At 41.5% G+C, this 21,181-nt stretch overlaps 1 protein-coding gene across 1 annotated transcript in view; it reads left to right on the forward strand.

Annotated features, from left to right (window-relative positions):
* Window positions 1-6,081: 6,081 nt before the first annotated feature.
* Window positions 6,082-21,181, forward strand: part of GRIK2 (glutamate ionotropic receptor kainate type subunit 2) — a 633,334-nt gene continuing 618,234 nt past the window's right edge. The window contains exon 1 of the mRNA XM_055329533.1: window positions 6,082-6,393. Within this exon, the coding sequence (XP_055185508.1) occupies window positions 6,279-6,393 (115 nt within the window). The 5' untranslated portion in view covers window positions 6,082-6,278. The remainder of the gene's footprint in view (window positions 6,394-21,181) is intronic.

Here is a 21,181-nt window from a genome sequence, read left to right on the forward strand (position 1 = left end):
GGGGGGTAACAGGCAGGGCGAGGGGAGAGAGCACTGGTACCCAAAGGCTGTCGTTGGGGTAAGTAGCAGGTCGAAACCTTCACCCGCAAGCCTCAAAGGGAACTGACAGTTTGGAGGGCCACTTTGGAGATCCCGGCAGCGCAGAAGTTTCGTTGCTATGGTTTCGTAGAGGTATAAAAGCCACCCCCCCCCCCAGGACCAAACGTGCTCGGGCTCCTTGTATGTGTGGTGCGCACCCAGGGCCCGGCGAATTCCTCGGGGCTGCGGAGGGGGGGGGATGGGGAGGTTAGCATCACTCGCGGGCCGAACCTCTCAATCCCAGTCCCTCCATCCCAGCGCAGGCGGGGCTGCGCAGCAGGAGCTGAAGTCCCGGCCGGGGGGATTCCCAAGGTCCTAGGCTGGAGGCGCCCAGAATCGTCGCCCTCTCGCTCTGGCGGCGCGGGGGCGAGCGCTGCGCCCTGGTGGCCGCCGCCGCGGCGAGCGCGCAGGGGCCGCGGGGGAAAGGAGTGCGGCGCCTTTAAAGCAGGAGGCGAGGAACCCCCGCCAGGAGGCGTGTCCGTGCCCGCCGCCGCCGCCGCCGCCGCCGCCGCCCCGCGGTCTCCGTCTCCGCCGCCGTCACTCGCGCTGGGCGCCCGCGGCTGCGCTCCTCCGCCCGGGAGCCGCCGACTGGCCGCCCGCGCGCCTCCGGCCGCTCCGCCCCGGGGCCCCCCTCCCCCTCCCCGCCTCCCGCGCCCGCCGCCGAGGTAAGGACTCCCCCCGGCGGGCTGGGCTCGGGCTGCTCCCCGCAGGTGTGTGTCCCCCCGGAGGGCCCCGGGGGCGCGGGGGGGCGGGCTTCGCGCGCGCGGAGAGGAGGCAGGCGCACGGCCGCGCGCGGGGCAGCTCCGCGGGACCGCTCTCCGCCGGGGGCTTCGTCCCGCCCGCCGCAGCCGGTCCCGGTCCAGGCTGCCGCTGGCTCGGCGGGGGCTGCGGGCGCTCGCCTCCTCCACGTAGAAGCATCTAATAAGCGGACGCGTCTGGAAGTGGCCTCGGCTCCGGGGACCCACGCGAGGCGAAGAGGGACGAAGGCGAGGGCCCGCCGATCTGCCTGGACGCAATCGCCCTTTTCCTCCCAACCCCCCCCCCCCCCCCCGCAGCTAACCCTGCTCTTTAGTTCTGTGCTCAAGTACAGACCCTCATTCTAAACCAGTGTTGAGAGCGTCCAGGACAAACTCGGGCGGGCGTCCCGCGAGGGGAGTGGGAGTCACCAGGGCGCTTCGAGAGCCTTAGGAACTTTTAATGCCTCTCTCGGCCCCTGATGTTTTTACGCTCAAGGAGTTCTTGACTGAACGCCACGACCTAGCTGAGACTCCCTAGATAACGATCTCCGGGAATAGGGGACGTTAGAAAACTTACTACTACTCTTCTTTTGGTGACACACAGATCCCCTTCTAGCATTTCTTCATCTTCACGCTGTAAGTATTCTGTTATCAGGCATTACCTGGTGGATCAGTGATTATTTTTATTTCAAAAGAGATGATGGATTCCTTCGAATATTAGCTTGTTAGTTAGTGGAAGACAGGTAATAATATTTCAATTTCGATTTGCCTAACTTTTTCATAGAAACCACTCCCAGTAACCATCAAGACATCTCTCAGTGGCCTTAGAAGCTCATTAAGCAAGCAAGCAAGCAAGCAAGCAAGCAAACAAGATGAAACACACAGAAGGAGGGGGATTCAGAAATAAGTGATGCCTGGAAGTGTTAACCTGTTTGTTTTCTTCCATCAAAACCCAAAGAGAATTGCACAGGTTACAATTTTTTTTAAAGAAGAAGAAGAAGAAGAAGAAAAAAGATTCCATGAAATGTAAAGCTTTTCCAATTCAGTGTCGTAATTAAGATACACTTCTTTTTTGGCATCTAAAAATTAATTAAAGCTCTGAATGTCATTAATCATCAATGCAGCAGAATGTTGGTGGAACAGCTGATATGTGTTTGGAATCACAAGGGATTGCACAGCATAGCATTCATAGTTAGGAAGAGTGAAGTGCAAGTATGCAACAGTGTGGTTTTAACTGATATGGGCTCTGAGTTTATTCTCTGGCACCTCTAATGCCTTGGATGAACAGCCTGTTTATTTTAGTTTAGCTTCCATACAACAGGCCACATGCATGGAAGGATAGGTCAGGTGTTGCTGTAAGATGAGGTTTCTCAAATGTCACATAACAGCAGGACTTTGGTGACAAGTCAAGTGGAATCCTCAGAAAGAATTCTACGTGAAAAAAAATTAACTGTAGATGTGGCGTGGGAAAAGCCTTTGAAACACCTTTGAAATTCAAGTTGTCCTGGGATATGTATTTGCTGTTTCTTGCAAAAGGTATAGGCATTGTCTTTTTAAACGTGATGCTGTAAGGATTATTACACATTTGTACATGCCCCAGCAGGTGGCAGCTAACTAGAATAAGATTCATTTTCACTGGGAGAATAGAAAACTAAAATTGCTTCTCAAGTAATAGTGCCCAAGAATAAGAGGTCATTAGTGTCAGTAAATATAAAAACACAGTGAAAGATGAAACTAATGGCATTTTGTTGTTGTTGGAACAAGCTTTGCATGAACACGATATGCATTTTATTCTTTGCTAATTTATCAGAGGTTTGATATTTCTTCATGTCAGCCGTGTGTGTGTGTGTGTGTGTGTGTGTGTGTGTGTTTGAGGTTTACTTTTAGATACAGCTTCTGTGTGTACACATATATGTGCATTTGCAGTTTGTCATCTCTGCTTTGACCTTGGAACCTACAGAGCTTTGGCTCCTAGAAATAAAGGTTGCCATATGGTTAAAATAGACAAAAAGCAAATGAGACTATGCAATAAGATGTGTAAATCTCACTATTACTAAATATACAATTGCCTGACACCAAATAGTATTTTTTTCCCCTTTGAGAAAGGAGTAAATTATAAAACTGACACAATTTTTAAAAAGAGTTCATTCTGGTCAGTGAATACTATATAATGACTTTATCAATCTTTCATATAGCCTTAGAACTATTATGTATGTTATCAGTATTAGGAAGAAACTTGGAATAACTTCAAAATTGCCTTACTCTGAGGTATCTTCTTTACCATGAAGTCATTCCATTCTATTATTGGAAGGTAGTCTTAGGATTTTTGTTGTTTTTGTTTTTGTTTTAAGGATTGTTGCTGCTTTTGTCCTGGGAGTGAGCAAAGTTTAATGAGAAAGAATGAAAATTAATCTGATTACCCTTGTAACAGAAGAAAAGCCGAAAGTGGAGAATTCTAAAGCAATACACTAGTTAGACATTTTAGAAATGTCTTTAGCCACTGAACATTGACAGTATGTTATTCAGTATTCTGAGTTCTTGGTGGTCTTTCAGGCATTTTTTTTTAATTCTGAGAAGCAGTAGCTTAATGCTCATGAGGGAACTCACAGTTAATGTAAATGGCTTTTGTAGTAGTATGCCCTCGGAAGATGACTATTAGCACATCCTGGGTATGCCAAGCAATCCTAGTAAATCACACTGAAATATACACACAGCACAGTTGACAAAATAGTCCTCTTGACAATATGAGCAATGCAATAATTCAAATTCCCAGACTCTGTGTAGTAGAAATATGCACATTGTCACTTCAAATGGCACATTACCCATTCGATGTACTACTTTCAATGTACTACTCCAGAATAAATCAATCCCTGGAGCGCTGTCCGCGGTCCTGAAGAAAGGTCGTCCCCTATCTTGCAGAAGTTCAATTAGACAGGTGGACTTGCGGTCTGTGATGTTGAGGTCTTTCAGATTAGTTGATGGATGTAAATGAACCTAATTCAGCATATGTGCAAAATTGGTTCTTTGGGGACCAATTAATAGTAAGAAAAATTTATGATAGACTTTTTACCGTTTAATATATACTGAGAAGAATATACTTCATGAATCTGGAAGCTTGATCTTTCACTTTTCCAACTAGACTTCCAATAAATAATCTCACAAAAGCCAAATAGTTTAGAATATTATCTTTAGGTAGAGAAGTTACAACTGTAATGTCAAATGCCATTATGCTAACAGAATATATGAACAGGGAGTTATGGTACATTTTGTTTTCTCGGGTTTTATTAAATGCTAACTCTACTGCAAAACTGCAGTATTTTGATTAGTCACAACCGAACATGATATTTTCAGGTAGGGTATATCATATCAACAGATGAAAATACTAAGAATATTCATTGTTGCTCTGGCAGTCATTATTATATCTGCTAAGATCAAAAAGAGAGAGAATAAATAAACTAAATGAGACAACAAATACATAACGTATTGGTCTATACATGCCTTACAGGAGATATTTTAAACATGGACTGAAGGAGTCGCTAGATACCCTTGGTTTTAGCACAAGGTGTTCCTTTTAAAGTGCTCAAACAGTCAAATTATTTGATTGAATTGCCTGCTACACTGCAGAACTAGTCATTCATGATACTTATTTTTGACACTGCAGTTATGCCTCCATCTTTTTAAAAAAAGTCAATGCCCACTTAATGCTTTGGCAAAATGTAGTTTTATTCTCAAATCAGCCTTTTTATAAAAGGCTTAAGAAAAAATACAATGGAAAAATCTTTATGATGGGATTAAAACATTACATTGTTTTCTTGCTATCTGGAATAAATAGTACTCATATACCTTTTTATTAAAAAAATTAGATATTCTTCAAATAAGGTATAATCTTATAGGTTTTTTTTTCATAAGGTTTAACCTATACCCGGTTAGTTGGTATGAAAAACAGATCATTTTAAGAAACAAGTCCAGTAATTTGCCTTTTGTGCTACTTGATGACTTAAGATATTAATATGTAGTAATATACTTATTACTAACCATCTCAGCTTCACTTATGAATGTAAAGTAGTACGATTGGCTATTTTAATTTCTGTGGCCGGATGACAGCATATTACCTATTTCAACAGTAAAACGTATTTTCATGTTAAAAGAATACATATTTATGTACTTTTTTCCTTGAACAAATTGCACCTGGTGAAAGCCAAGACAGTCATTGCCTGAAGATTCTCAATATTCTGACCAGATCACTAGACAATAATAAGGCATTTTAAGATAAAGCTGTGATGCTCAATGTTGCCCAAGCTATGATCCCATATTGTCTCTGAAAGAAAAACATACTCAAAAATCCAAAATGAGAAGAAGTTTGGGCACAAATTATTAAGCCTTTGGAGTTTGCTCTACCAACTTAAACATCATTGTCTTTTTATATATGCACAATCATTTTAGATGAGCTAAAGAAATGGGTGAGGGAAATATGATTCCTTCATTTTACTTCAATACTTTCCTCCTAAAAGACCACTTAAATAAATCTTTTTTTTTTTTAAATTCCGGGGTAGCAATCCACAAATGTCCACTCAAGTTTTTAAAGACTATCTTAACTTCTGCAGTTGCACTCCAATCTACATTCACTCCGGGACACAATTTTAAGAATATAAACAAGACTCCCTTTCAAACTAAACACAGGTTACATTTGCAGTACATTCCTCTGTCCTAGACCACTTCCTTTTTTTTTTTTTTTAACAACTCCTAGGCAAAGCGACTTCGGTTCAGCTCCTCATTTATAAAAATTCATCAGTAGATTGCACGGAGTCCACTTGCATACACACCAGTCACTCTCTTAGCCAAGACTCTTATGGAAAATAAAAAGCACTTTCCTCCACGTAGATAAAACCCGACTTCTTCCTTGCAACTCGAGGCGGGCGGTGAGATCGGTTGCATAAGAGACATTGGGAAGCTCGCTGGCAGGGAGCCTTAACAGGCAAGCAGCTATCTCAATTTTTCTCACTTAATCTTGGCTCCACGTCAGAAGCTGTGCAGCAGTGCAGTGGAAGAGGGCCTGGCAAAACCTTTGCGAGCAAAGCGCCTTTTGTGCTGGGACTGTGGCTCGCTCCCGACACCTCGGCGGTTTGCAAGGCTGAATTTCCTGCTGATTCCCTCCTCCTTTGCTTCCCCAGGCTCGCGCGGCCGGACATTGTGGGTGTGCGCGCTGGATTTCTCCCGGATGCTCCCCGACTAACATGGATGTCCCACCATCCCTTGCAGAGGAAGGTTGCTCCTTGGCGCAGTGAGTGAGGAACATGCAGCGATTGCTAATGGGTCTGGGAAGCGGAGACTCCTTCCTCCGTCTGTGACCATGCCGTGATCGTGCCCGCGGCCGCCACTCCACGCATCCTCGTTCCTACCCGAGCCGGGAGCCTAACGCTAGATCGGGGAAGTGGGTGCCGCGCGTGTGGACACGGAAACACCATGAAGATTATTTCCCCGATTCTAAGTCATCCAGTCTTCAGGCGCACCATTAAACTCCTGCTGTGCTTACTGTGGATTGGATATTCCCAAGGAACCACACATGTGTTGAGATTTGGTAAGATGCCCCATCCCTGTGTGCGGCTGGATGTAAACAGGCGGGTTCGCTCCCCCGGGCGGGTGGGCTCCCCGCTCCGCAGCCTCCCGGGGTTTCCGAGAACAACCCCCCCACCCCCCAAGCCCTGGGTCATTTCATTTCCTTTTTTTTTTCTTTTATTAAAAAAAAAAAAAGAAAGAAAGAAAGAAAGAAAAGAAAGCAAAGCCCCGGGAGGGTGAAGTGAGTGCCAGCGTGTGGTAGTGGGCGCTGCACACCCCGAGGCCAGGGGCGGTGGGGGCGCCGGGGGCGCAGCGGGCGGTGGCGCCCCGAGGTCGCGGCGGGAGCTCCGGGGCCGGCGGGCGGGGGGCGCGCGGGCTCCTCGCCTCCGCACCTGCGGGGCCGCGAACTCAGCACCTGGTAAACTCCTGGGCGAGTTGGCGTCTGTCCGCCTGGGTCTGGGACCCGGACAGGCACCCGCGACTGAAAGGCGCTGACCGTTTGGGTTTCTTTGGTGGTCAGAGAGCCTTTTTGGGTTCATTTCACCGCTTTCCAGAGCCGGGCGCTCTTATGGGGACACAGCGCTTAAAAAAAAAAATACATTACATGTATATTGTTATAAGGTTGGAAGGCGCCACTTAGCAAAAGGATAAGCTGTTTCACTCCGCTTAGCTGGAGTGAAACAGTATCCTAAGGAAGGGTTTTTTGTTTGTTTTCAACTTGTGGGTCCTCCTCTCACAGCTTTCTTAAGGCGCCGTCCTGGTCTCATGAATGATTAACAGTGGTGCCTGGGGCGGAGAGGAGTTGTGCCTGGGGAGCCCTACATGCATCTTTATTTCACCGCGGCTCCATACAACAGTGGAGGGGCAGCTCCCTGGTAGGAGGCATCTACCGCTTTCCCTAAGGAATCAGGGCTCCTTTGGAGCGCGGAGGAGAATCTCAACGTGGGATTCCGGGAGACGCTAGCTAGTGAGGTTTGCTTGGAGGACATGAAGCGTGGGCAACACTCAGCTGCTGGAGATGGCCAGTGGAGTTCTAGTGGGAGCAGAACTAGTCAGGGAAAGTTCCCTTAAGTAGGTAAGAGGGAGAGAGGAGAAAGCCAACCTGGCGAATGCTCTCACCCTGGGTGCCTCCTTTGACAGTTCAAGTGGATTTAGTCCAAAGAGTGCAAGAAACCGTATAATCCTGAGCATGTGTCTTTGAGATAAAAACAGGTTCATTGTCAGTCAAATTTAAGTTGAAGTGATTGCCTGGGTCTCCTATCATGTCAACAGCACCTTCTCTCTTTCCATTTTCCCAAGTGCTTTTTTTTTTTTTGAAATGATAAAATCTCTCATCTTTCTCAGGCTTTGTGGAACCAGGGTAGGAAAGCTTTTCACATATTAAAAAAAAAAAAAGGTGGGGGGAATCCTGCCTTCCCCTTCCCCCATTCAACATGTAAATACCTGGAGTCCAGAAAACTGGTTATCACAAAGAGAGACAACAGGTTATATCTAAATTCCTACTGTAACATTTCTTTTTTTTTCTTTCTGCTTTCTTCATGCCTTTAGATGGTACTTAAGCACGTTGCTCTTAGCAACAAGCGTCCACAGGAATGCCTGTTTCTTTGGATGAGATTAAACAGGTTCCTGTATCATTGAAAATGTGTGTGTGTGTGTGTGTTCAGCTGTTCTCCTTCAAGCATGGTAAATGCTACAGTATGGTAGTTTTGCCCAATATTTTGAGTAATACAACCTACTTATTTGGAATACTGAGGTATCTTCTGAAATGTGTTTGTGAATGAGTGTGCTTTAGCGTGTTTGCTTGTGGACTGGGTGGGAAAAAAAAAAAAGAAGACTTGGAGCCGAAAAACTGCCACCAATACTCTAAAGATTTAATTATTGCTGCTCTTGTCTTGCAGCACAATATTTGCTGAATCATTAGATTGTTACATTCGCTGATCATTTCATATCTTCATATTAAAAATCTTGGCGACTATAGCAGAGTGTGTAGCAGCTTTCCAAAAGAGCTGACACACACACAAAAATATATTTTCCTAGACCAATGCTTACTAAGAATGTCCTTAAGAAATAGGAGAGTAGGCAAAGACCTTCTCACAGTGCCTTGATACCCTAGACCAACAGCTCAGTTTTTAGAGAACCTGTTATTTTCTCCATTATCTTCAAACATCTTCCACATGGAGATCTATTTTCTCTGATTTCTGACCTGGGTTATAGGGAAGGATTGTGTACATTGTAATCATTGGACCATTTCCCTGTTGGGCCTATTTGGTTGCAATGGTAGGTTTTTGTTTTTGTTTTTTTGTTTTTTTTTTCATGGGGGAAAACATGTTTTGAGTGGGCTGGATGGTTGGTTGAGTGTGTATAAGCCATTCTTGAGAAAGGTTAATTTCAACTTTGATTTAAAGGGCCAACCAAAACCTCATCCTAATCTCCTGTCTTGTAAGGGCAGGGTTTGGATTTGTTGCTGGAGCAGCTACCCCCAGGCAGTGGCCTGCCAGGTGTGAGTCAGAAGTGCTGCCTCTGCTGAAGAGATGGCAACCAGTCCCTTCCCCACTTCCCCCACCGACCGGGCTTGACTAGAGGCTGCCAGCCACCCAGCGACTCAGCCTTGGTGCTATGGCAACTGGGGAGCCCCGCCAGGAGGCTGCTCCAGCCCCCATTCCCATTGGTGGTGGAAAACAGCCCTCAAGGGCTCAGTGCCGTCCTTTCCATCCCAGTCCCCGCCTTCCAAGCCGACGCCCCCCTCCCTCCCACCCCCAAGGGCCTTAACCCAACCCTGACCCTGTGTCCTCCTATCAAAGTCCATGGATTGGGGAGCTGCCTGCACAGGATGCTGACCCTTGCCTAGTCCTTTGCGATTCTCATTTCGGCAGATCTTCCGGGTACAAAGCTCACTCACTTGTGCTGGGGCTCTCTTGCACACACTCTCTCCTGCACTCTCTCCCTCCCTCTCTCTCTTTCTCTTTTTTTCTGGCGCTCGCTCTCTTGCTCTCTCTCTCTCTCTCTCTCTCTCTCTATCTCTCATCTACGCAAACACCCGCAGGCAAATGCACTCTCGAGATCTAAGTCCGACGCTTTGGCACAAGGACGCCTCTCTAGTGCCCGGGAAAACTTAGGCAGCCACGCCTAGGAGCGCCTGTCTGGGCACCCCCCTCCCACCCTCCCTGGCTCCCACTGAGCTTCACGCCGGGCCTGCTCCTCATTTGCTTAGCAAACGTCTCCGAGAGAAGGTGTGTGGAGCGCTCGTCCTTGGGAGGCTTCCCGGAGCTTTAAGACAGCCCGGGACAGTCAGGGAAGGGGCTGATGGTCAGCCTGGAGTCAGCTCCTCAGAAGCGGGGAGGGCTCACGCCTCTCCGTGGGGTGGGGCGGTTTTGGGTCTTCCATCCTGGCTGCGCACCTCTGAGCTGGCCCACAGCACCCACCTGGTGAGAGGCTATCGGTGGACAAAGTGGATGCCGGGCAGGTAGAGTCAGTTCCTCCACTCCAGGTCAGACGTTCGCAGAGCCAGGTTTTCCAGGTGCCCCAGCAGCCCCCAGCCGGCTGCAGCCCGGGCACCGAGGGTCCCTGCACCATGTAAATGAGGCACCTTTGTGTCTCTGCAGCTGCGTCCCAGCGACTGGCTGGAGAGGGCCAAGGCAGGCTCCTTCCGTTGGCGGGGGCGTGCCCCCAATACCAGTCTCCCTGCTAAACTACTGCAGCTCCCGGTGCTTGAACACTGCTTTTGTTGCACTAGCCTCCCTTTCTCCCTTTTCTCTTCAGACCTCTGCTCCTGGGAAAGCGTGGAGGTAGAAAGTGGATCTGTTGGGGGCTTTCCTGGGCTAGCAGTCCGTTTTGTGGTTTGGGGGCGTTGGCATCTTCTTTGAGCAGTCACTCCTCGAGCTACCACTTGTTTCCGATCTTCGAGGTCGGGTGATTTTTTTCAGTCCTTATCTGAATTGGCATTTAGAACGCCAAGAGCCAAGACATCAACCCAAACTTTCCCCCAAACTCCTGGGCAGCTTCTCCAAGCTAGTCCAGTTGGAGGAGCTGAGCATGTGATGTAGGCCACTTCTTTCCCTCAGTTGTTTCGACCTAGCTTTTCTTTTAAGCTGGCCAGTAAAAGGGCTTTCTTTAAAGGCTTCACAGGCAAGGTCTTCCCCCCAGATGCACTCAGCCCTCCTGGCTGCTGCACACTGGCCACCACTCTATGGCGCAGCACGTAGCCACCTCCCAGCACACGTGCGGAAGGTGAAGATGGCTAGCTCAGGGACAGCTCAGATAATAAAACCCACAATGTGAGAAGGAGTGGAAAGAGTTCCTATGGAAATCCCCCTATTTGCTGGACATCCTATGGGCTCCCAGATATAATAATTAGTAGCAGATGTACTACAGCATCAAGGAGAGCGAGTGAATTGACTGAGCTTAGAAGCTGTCACTCTCTACAAGTTCTTTGAAAGAGATTTTTCTTCTTTTGGGAGGTGAGGTGGGCGGGAGGAGGAGTGGCCTTACATCTGGAAGCAGGAATACTGGCTCTTCAGAGGCGGGGAAGGGGGAGTAATAGCGGCTACTGTTTGAAACAGATAAAGCCCGAACACCTGCTCAGCTGAGCTCTGGAAAGCAGGGGAGGGAAATCTTTCCAAGAATTGCCAACACAACGGCCACTAAAAAATTCTGTTTTTCACATAAGTTCTCACTTATTCTTAAAGCTTCAAAGACTAACTCTGATGTGATCCATCAACAGAGGCACACTCATTTCAGAAAATGACGTTGAAAAATGTTCTTTTCGTCCTCTAGAAATAACACCCCTTCTCCACCCAGACACATGGAACTCAACACATTTTCAGGCTTTGTGAGGTTGTCTTTCAGAAGTGAACAGGGTATGTCGGTAGACATTTCTTTAGACAGACACCTTCCGCTCTTTAGTTTAATTCAAGTGATTATTGCAGTGTGTTCATTCTCTGAATTCTCAAATGACACTGTTTCAACATTTACTCAGCACAGGAAAGTTACTGTGAATTGCTCCCACACAAAGGAGGAACATACCATAGACCAAACACAGGATGTATCATTGATTATCAGACCCTTTTCAAATCTATTCACCATTAAATAAAGTGTTGTCTATGATAGAGATGACATAATTTTTGATTTTCTTTTAATTGTCAAATTTTCTGATACAGAAAATGCTTTGCTCTTTTGTAGTAGGAATTCAAGGGAGAGGAATTCATTTTCTCTTTCTGTTCTTAAGATTTTCCTCTATTATTGTAGGTCCAATTACACTTGTTCCCTGAAAATTGTTAATGTCCATTTCATACATATCAGAGTAAAAAGCAGTTCACTGTTTTTCAAATGCATTATATTTAAATCATTAATCCACTGCATCCATAATACCTGGGTGTTGTGGGAGACCCTAGGTTTTCCCCAGTACAATGGTTGGATGTACTGAAATGGAATTGTTGATTGTCTTGTATCTGGGTGATGAAGCATCATCTTCTATAGGCTTTCAATTTATAGTCTAGTTATCAAGGTACTAGGAATGCTTCAGATGAATCTTAAACCTAAATCTTAGCATGAAAGGTAAGGTCAAAAGCCCCTGAAAGGGATGGAAGTAGGTGCACATCATCATTATTGACTAGTCTAGATTAAACACCAAAGAGGAAGATTTCAATCTGATAACGTCATAGGGCTTCCTGTTTTTCTTTGCTCCTTCTGCTGACAATTTTGTAAGGTAATTAAATTGGCTGATTGAAGTCACGGTGGTCATGGGGCGATAAAGACCATTTGGATTTAATGGAATTTAAAACAACAGAGCACTGAACACAACTCTTACCGAACAAGAATTTTAATGGCCCATTCCGGGTGCTGACTAAATAGAATGCCCTTAACAAGTTTAATCGAAAGGGCAAGGCAGATTAGCACTATATAGTCTTTATGGCTGAAGATTGGGGAATTAAAATTATCCCTTTAAAAGACTCATTAATGCATTATCAAGATTTAATGTAGGTTAAATAAGCTTTCTTTGGATATTCATCATATATGTTCTAAACCTAGGTTTTGAAGCAAGTTTCAATAAGAGCTGACCTAATAAATTGAAATATATATCTCTTATTTCAAACACAAAAGGCACTTAAAATTCTTTGAGAGTATACAGGGTGTTGAGGGTAAGTGATGATGATGAATTCTTTTCTGTAACTGGAAAGGAAAAAAATGGACTTTTTGTTTAAAGTTTCGTCATTGGTATTTTTTTTTAAACTTATAAGCAAAGCTTGTCTATAGTAGAGAAACTGCAGAGGTGATAAAGCAATTCTCAGTATAGTCGTAGGTTTTTGATGTTTTATGTTGTCTTTTTAATCCTGTTATTTATTTTTCTTATTGAAAACTCTGCATTCTGGTTACCACACTTCATTCCATTCAGGTCCATTCTCCCCCCAAAAAGCACAGTTCCCTGCTTTACATTGGCAACACTGAAGGACAGCCAGTCCCAATGTAAAAGTCAAGCCTTAGTCTATTATGAGATTGTTCACCCCTTCCTCTGTGTCTTTCCTTGCAGAATTGTCTATTCAAAGTTGTCCATTCCTTTAATAATTCCAAAAAACCCCAAACCCAAGTTTTCATATGAAAATCTCCAAGATTTTAATCGTACGCAATTTAAAAATGTGGTTTTAAAAATCTAAGTTGATGAAATTGAAAGCAGGGAGCAGCCTAGAGGTCACCAGTCACCCTTCAGCCCTCCCCACATTCCACAGGTTCTCTAAGGAACACAGACTTTTCTCACTCTTCCTTGATCCCCAAATAAGTAAGACTTGTCACCTTTAGGGCCAAAATTTCATGATACCATATTTTCAAAGCAACAAATTTAAAAGCAATTGACATAAGAAACCAATCTGATAAAACCAATGTGAGTAGGAGGTTAGGGAAGACCTCCAAAATCTATCTGCAAGATTTAAAAAAAAAATTTTTTTTCATGTTATTTTTATATTTGGGCTTTGACGTACCTCTGTATTTATGGCAGTGTTCTGTCAAATGCTCTACCACTGAGCTATACCCACCCCTTGGCAGCATTTAAATATAGTATTTACTTATAGATTGAGTTAAACCATTCATCTCCTAAACTAGAAACTCAACATTCTTCTCTGGATGGTGTGGAGAGCCAGGGCACTAGACAGCAGGGCTTATGTGTGAAGATGTGAACGAGTGCGGGGAGGTTGTGGCTTTCAGATATTTTCCCCACAGGTACGTGTAATTCTCTCAGTCTTCCTTTTTGGTTATACATCTGCCCCCTTCCATGACCTTGTTGTAAGACAAGTATATTCTGGAAGGGAGAACACATAGTCCCTAGACTCTAAAGTTAGGATGAGTTTATTAGATTGATCGATTCTGTCTGTGACAGAGATACTCAGATACCAAAGAATACCTGGTGCCTAAGGGAGTGCTGAGTGATTAGCGCTGATGTGAAGGGGAGACTGAGAAAACAGATAAATCAAATGCCGTTGGATACACCGCGTTTCCCAGATTTACTGCTAGACATCTCAGTGCTTTGTAAATTGATCTTCTTGCTTGTATTGGTCCAAATCTTTGAGCATATGTGATCATTTTAAATAAGATGTCAATGATATTCTTACATTGATGTATCTCTTCCCAGTCAAAAGGATCCTTAAATGCTTTGCATATCGTTTAAAATCAACAAACCACTTTTCCATCATTGAACTAGAGCAAGTGTTTGTAAGGTGTTGCTTCTCATTCCCATTTCAGTGTCTATCTCAGTCTTACTCTGAGTCCTTGACCTATTACGATGAGAATATTTCTCAGCTTAAATGATCAAATAAGCAAAGAAAATATTTTTAAAAATTCCCTACTTTGGTATAGTCATAAGTATTTGATCTATTTTATGTTGTCCTTTTGATATTGCCCTTCTTTTTGCCAGCTGAAGCTTCTATGTTCAGATTATCATAGCTTGTAATGGAGGCTCCTCCTTGCCCAGAGGAAGTGAAGATTCTCTCAAGATGAAGGGGGCTTTGAAGATCATCAAAACTAGTATTCTTAGTTTCGAGATGAATTGCCAAGAGGAGTAAAATAGCTTGTTCTGGTCACAGATAATTAGTGTCAGATTTTACACCAAAACATGAATATCCTGACTGTTGGTCTAGTGATGTTTTTCAGCAAATTATGTTATTTTTCCAATGTAGACTGACTCTGTGCTTTGCACCAATTTTAGGAAAAGCCACTGACTGGTTCAGGTAGCTCCCCTAAGCATTTGCCTGCTTTGTTTTCTTCATTTTTCTTTCATAGAACATTATCTCATAGATTATCCCTTTTCTCTTTTTCTCCTTCTTTCTTGTTATTCTCATTTCCACTTTCAGTCATACAATATAGTAATTGAGTACATATTATGTGTCAGGTGAATAGAATTCTAAGACCCAGCTTCTGCCTCAAGGAGTTTGTAGTCCAATTAAAGAAAAAATTTGAGAGATATCGAGGGAGAGGTGCAGAAAATATACACAATAGTTGTTCAAAGGAGATTATTGTGGGTTTGAATTTTTACAGAAGAAATGGGACTCTGGCTGGGGCCTATAAAAAATGGTGTGATAGGGAAGGTGGGGATGGAGCAGGGAGATGTATCATTGGCAAAAGACTCAGCATAAGAAAAGAAATTTAGTCAGAAATTAAGATGGTAGGCTTTGGGATAGGGAATGGACCAGCCAGTTCTGTCCTCTTATCTATCTTTCGGTCTATGGAGGATAGATAAAGCCTTGCTTTTTCAGAGCTTTAATATTTAGGTCATAGGATTTGGACTCCTGTATGTAGCCTCTGGAAAGCCATTGAAGGTGAAAGGATGAGCTTTACTTAGTGTGCAACAAGCAGTCAAGTGGTTTCTCAGTTTGCTGCTTGTGTTCTATGAAGAGTAAGTGGATCTCCTTTCTCTTTCCTACTAAAATGAAAGCAAAGGACCCATCCTTGTCCTTGATCATTGAAGCCTTTAAGAAGTTCTTGGTCTGGGGTCACAGATACGTTTGAAGTGAAATCCTGACATGAAATAAAGCAATGTCCTTTTAACATATGGCCAGATGACATGATTAGCCAAGGAAAAGTTTCCAGCTAATCTAAGGAAAAATGCATTGGAGGACAATTTAAAAGCTCTGTTAGCTTCTTTGAGGAATAAAAATAAATTGCCTCCAAGAAATTCTCAGTGTTTTATGTCTAACTCAAAGAGATCTCCATTCCCTGAAGTATATATATACAATATATAATAATTATATATATATCACTATGTTGTAGTTATATATGTTATATAATAAAATTATTTTAAATCAAAATTAAAAATAGCTTCAGTAGAATAGGTTCATTGTTAGCAATATTTTCTAATTCTGCATGCATTCAGGACTTCTGACTCTGAGTTCAGTTGTTTGAGTTATAAATGTTACTCTTGACTTTGTCATCTAGTGATCTAGTGATTAGGAAAAATAATTGAATTGCGCTGGGCCTTGATTTCCATTTCTATAGGATGGGTATGATTGCTCTGTGTCTATCTTTCAAGGATAATATTGGAATTAATAGGAAAATATACAGAACATTCTGCTTTATAGCAGAAGAATGACTTTTGGAATTGAAAGTATAATTGTTTATTTACTGTATATGTTTGAAGTAAAGTAATGCTTGTTAATTTCATGTACATTTAATTCAGCTTCTTAAACTGTGCATAAACATTTAAGATTGTCTTTTCTAAATTACTCTCAAATACTCTTCTTCAGAATGCACTTGAAGCTATTATAAATACATTGAAAAGGATTTATTGTCTAATAGAACAAACTTTTTCTCAGTTGGTAGTTTCATAGAAGAGCAAGTCCGTAATTTCTGTTTCTTCTTTAACATCAGGAATTTGATTGGCATTATCAAATATACAGAATACAAGTAGGAAACAAATCATAGCTAAAATAAAAATAATAAGCAAAGACATTATGCTATGTCCTTTAAGATTTTTCACAACTGCGTAGCAAAGACATTATGCTATGTCCTTTGATTTAAGACTTTTCATAACTGCGTAGGTTTTTTTAGTTTGTTTTCACAGTTTCTAGAAAGCTGTGTCTGATTTCATATATACTTCTTTCTTCATCCATCTGCCCATGATGAACTTTTAGCTGTTATTCAAGTTTTGTATTTCAGGTTACACGAGTGACTGTATTTGATCTTTTTGTTCATCAGGAAAGTTTCATAGACACTCAGATTTGTTACAGTTGTTTGGGATAGATAAGTAGGACTTTTTTTTTATGGTTACACTGGCATCTTTATTGAGAGCTATGCTAGGCAGTTCTTCCGTGGCTTACTCTTTAAGGTATAATATAGACTTTGGTACCACCCTTACACCATTAACCTCACAATCTTTCCCAAGGTGTCTGTAACTTACCTTTGACTCTTTTTCCCCAAGATTTAACCTAGTGTTGGGGGACTCACATATAGGTGGATAGAGACAGATGACGATGCCTTCTTCTCCCCTATCCATTCACACTGGAAAATCCAGGGGACCATTTGGAAAAGTGTATTCAACTTATAATACATGTTTATATTTAAAATTTTTTAAAGTTTTTACGACTTCAAAATATGAAGTTTATGAGGAAAATTCCTTGGATGTTGAGGATAATGAGGTTTTGGATCAGCAATTCCCAACCATCAAGAGTGGGATCAAGGAGAGGCAGTCTCAAGATTTTTATGATTATCTAGAGGAGGAATGGATTGAAATAGAAGTTGAAAATACCTTCCTATCTTATCTAGTTTTTTGGTTTTCTAGAAGCAGCCAGCCCATCATGGCAGAACTGATGCTGGAGTCGGTGAAAATATAGTTGAGTTCTTGCCTCCAGGGGGTGAAGGAAAGAGTACTTTTTCATTCAGTCATCTTTCTCTGAGAATTCTAGGCTGATCCCTCAGGAAGCCTTCCCGGTTGGAGGGAAAATGTTCCAGTCACTCATCCTCAGCTGGTTCTCTAAGAACACTTCTCTTCCTTTTGCTCTTCCATACATCAACTGTCCTTTAAAATCTGGACCAGTTTTGCTTCTCCCAAAAGGTCTGTGTTTAGGTAGGGATTCTGTAGGATAGATTCAAGCATGGGCAACAAACTTTGATCAGACCAGTGGCTCTCAAACCTTGTTTCACTCAGAATAGAAGCTTTAAATAATTTAAATTCCTGGTTCCCAAACCTATGTATTTTGCGGATTAAAATGTTTCATTGTTTTGGGTTTTATTTAACATATAGTGTATTATTAATTTGGGGGTAGAATTTAGTGATTCATCAGTTGCATTTAACACCCGTGTTCATTACATCAAGTGCCCTTCTTAATGCCCATCACCCAGTTATTTACCCCATCCCCCTTCCCACCTCCCCTCCAATGACCCTCAATATGTTTCTATAATTCAGTCTCTTATGGTTTGTTTCCCTCTGTTTTTGACCTATTTAAAATGTTTCATTTTTTTTTACAGCTGCGTAGTTATAGTACCTTTGCTTTATTTATTTATTTATTTATTTATTTATTTATTTATTTATTTATTTATTTATTTATTTATTTTTAATTCCAGGCAGGTTGAGAATCAGTTATTGAGCTAGATACTCCAAAATATGACCTTAATATTTTGAACTTAATATTTACGTTCCTCTGTTTATAGTGGGCAGATGCTTCAGATTTCTGGATTAGTAGTTGATAATCATGACTAGACTGTGTAAAACAATGAGCAAATTTTATAAATAGGGTTGTGGCTTAGATGTTACATTACTCCTCTGAATATACATAGTGTTGGGCTCTCAGCATACCATTGAAATGGATTGATTCTTTAAAACGTAAACATTTGAATATTCATACTTACATAACTGAGCCCACAGCCCAAAGGGACCTTAAACAGGTATTTTATTTTACAAATAATGTCTAAGATGATGTATAGCTCTGGGACCTTTCCCTCTTAACCTCCTACCAGATGAGCCTCTAATAGATCAATTTAAAGTTTTGTTTCCCCAAAATCTATCAGAAAAAGTTCCAGTAGACAGCTGCTCTAGTTGAGAGGACACTGACTGAGTTGCCATGAATACATGCGAATGGCCTAGAACCTAGGCTAAAAATAGAGTCTAACCTAGGTGGTGGTCTTTAGAAACCTCTTGGACAATATTATGCTTACCACTATCCCCATTTCATTACTCTGATTACAGTCTCTGGGTAATTGTTAGATCATGGTGCCAAGAGTTGAAATCTGGACATGATGTTTGAAATGAAACCAGAATGCTCTTATGTATTTATTTAAGATAGACATTGTCAATAATTCCATATTCCATATTCCATATTCCACTTTAGCATTAAAACTGATAATATCTTTATCAGTCCAAAGTATTGGTAGCTAAGTGTTTTCCATATTTATTGCCTACTGGGTAAAACATCAGTTTATTAAGTATATTCCTATAATTTAACTTGCCATCTGGGAGACTGTACAGAATTACATACAGAAGACACCTTTTTGATGGTACAATTTTGAAGTAGTACACGTAGATTGCTTAGATAGTCAAATGTATTAAACTCATCATTATCACATGCTAATCATATTTTTAAGATAAATATTGAAGAAATTCATCAAATTAAGTTTATTATTCCTCAGAAGTTTTTTAATTGGCTCAGCTATGTTTACCAATATGTGTTCAAGTATTATAAAGTCTTTTAATTAAAACAGTTCAGAGGGGATTTAACAATTGAGGAATATGTAAATATGTAATTTCAGAGAAATGTATCTGCTGGTGTGCAGTTCTCTGGAAGACAAATTATGAAAAATTCCTTTAAATGACATGAATTTCACAGGTTTTATTCATATATATTTATCCAATTGTAGTTCCAGAATTACTACGTTTTTAACTTCTCCATTTGTGTAGGATAAATTTATATATATGTAGGATATACAAAACCTCACACTAGAGAAAAAATTAATAAATTTACATTTACTCAAGGATACTCATTTATCGGCTTTAGGTAGGAATCTCTGACTTTATTAAACTTGATAGCCGTAAGTAAATATTAACGGAAATGAATTTCTCAAAGTTCTATGAATTTTGTACATCTTTTATTTCCTAGCAGGTAGCCAGATTACATCAGCATTTTTAATACAAACAAAGGTAGAATCTTAGCTAAGATTTCTAAGTGCCATATTTTGTAAGTGAACTGCAGAGAGAATTTTAACCCTCCAATTTGTTTATTGTTATTTTGTACTGTATATATTATAAGGCCACTAAACTTGAATATTAAAAAAAATCACTAAATATTAATAAGAAAAAGCCCCATTTAGTATAAGTAATCTTTCTTTTTCTCTTTTATTAAAATTATTCTTCAAGAAAGTGATAATATTAAATTGTTTATCAGAAGATGAAGTAATGCTTTGTACTATGGTTGTAAGGAGGATCCTGAAAGCTTCCTATCAACACTCAATTTTGATTATTCTATTTTTAATTTAAATTGCCATTCAATTCACCAACTCTTTGTTCAGCATATCTGGTCCAGTTCTTTGATTACTGGTATCACACGATAATTGGGAAGCAAGATATAATTAAGGCTTCAGTAAATATGAAAGTTTCCCTAAAATTTAGTTGATTATTTAAAAAAATATATATTATATGAAGGTTCCTAAGGGTGTTGTTTTTTACTGACAGGCAGCAAGATGTATGTTTTTCTTTTTATTTTTTTTTAAGATTTATTTATTTATTTTAAAGAGAGAGAGCATGAGGGGGGGTGGGGTTCAGATAGTCCTCAGGCAGACTCCCCATTGAGTGCAGAGCCCAATGTGGGGCTCAATCCCAAGACTCTAAGATCATGACCTGATCAAGAGTTGGCCACTTAACCTACTGAGCCACCCAGATGCCTAAAATGTATGTTTTTCGATTCCATACTATAGATTCTGTTTCAATATTTTATTTCCATACCTTGCTAGAATTCACCTTATTGACTAAATGTACATTTAGTTTGATATAATTTATCAAAACGTACATATATAGAAATAACTTTCCTATAATATTTAGAGTATATACTCCAATATATACCGTATATTGCATATTTGTAACATATACATGTCTATAATACATCTCTGTACAAGCAGCCAATTCTCCAATTCATTATCTAGTCATTCATTCTCCTAATCATTCATTTAGCAAATGTAACATGGTAATATGCGAGATACTGTAGTGGGCTCTAGGACACAAAGAACTTGAGAGTAAAAAAAAGAATTTGAGAGTAAAAAGTATGTGGTCTCACATTCAAAATAATAAGATATATCATATTCTATAAGTATCCAAAGAAAATTGCAAAACAATGTGACAAGTGCACACAGTAATATGTAAATAATTATTCTAGCATGAAGAGAAGCACCTAGCCTCATCTATAAGGAGAGGTTTCTAAAGTGTGTGGCTTGCACTTTTCTCTAAGACTTGTGGTCTACAGAATACATGTATTTATTCTGCAATTCCATTGTTAATATCAGCTTTTTAAAGACTTTATTTATTTATTTGACTGAGAGAGAGAGCACAAGCGCGGTGAGTGAAGGCAGAGGGAGAGGGAGAAACAGGTTCCCTGCTGAGATCATGACCTGAGCCGAAGGCAGAAGTTTAACTGAGTGAGCCACCCAAGTGCCCTTGGCTGTACTGTTTGTATGACTTCTTTCCACTGGCCCCAGTACCAGCAATCTGTAGCTGGGCCTCCTGTCTCAAATCATAGTGATGCCATTAATGTATTTTTTCTGCAAGCACACACACAGGGGCAGAGAGAGGGAAGTTGAGAACTAGTCTAAATTATTTTAAGTATTAGTTAGGGTGTAGACTCAGTGAC

This window comes from Nyctereutes procyonoides, unplaced genomic scaffold, assembly GCF_905146905.1.
Source record: "Nyctereutes procyonoides isolate TBG_1078 unplaced genomic scaffold, NYPRO_anot_genome, whole genome shotgun sequence".
Lineage (NCBI taxonomy): Eukaryota > Metazoa > Chordata > Mammalia > Carnivora > Canidae > Nyctereutes > Nyctereutes procyonoides.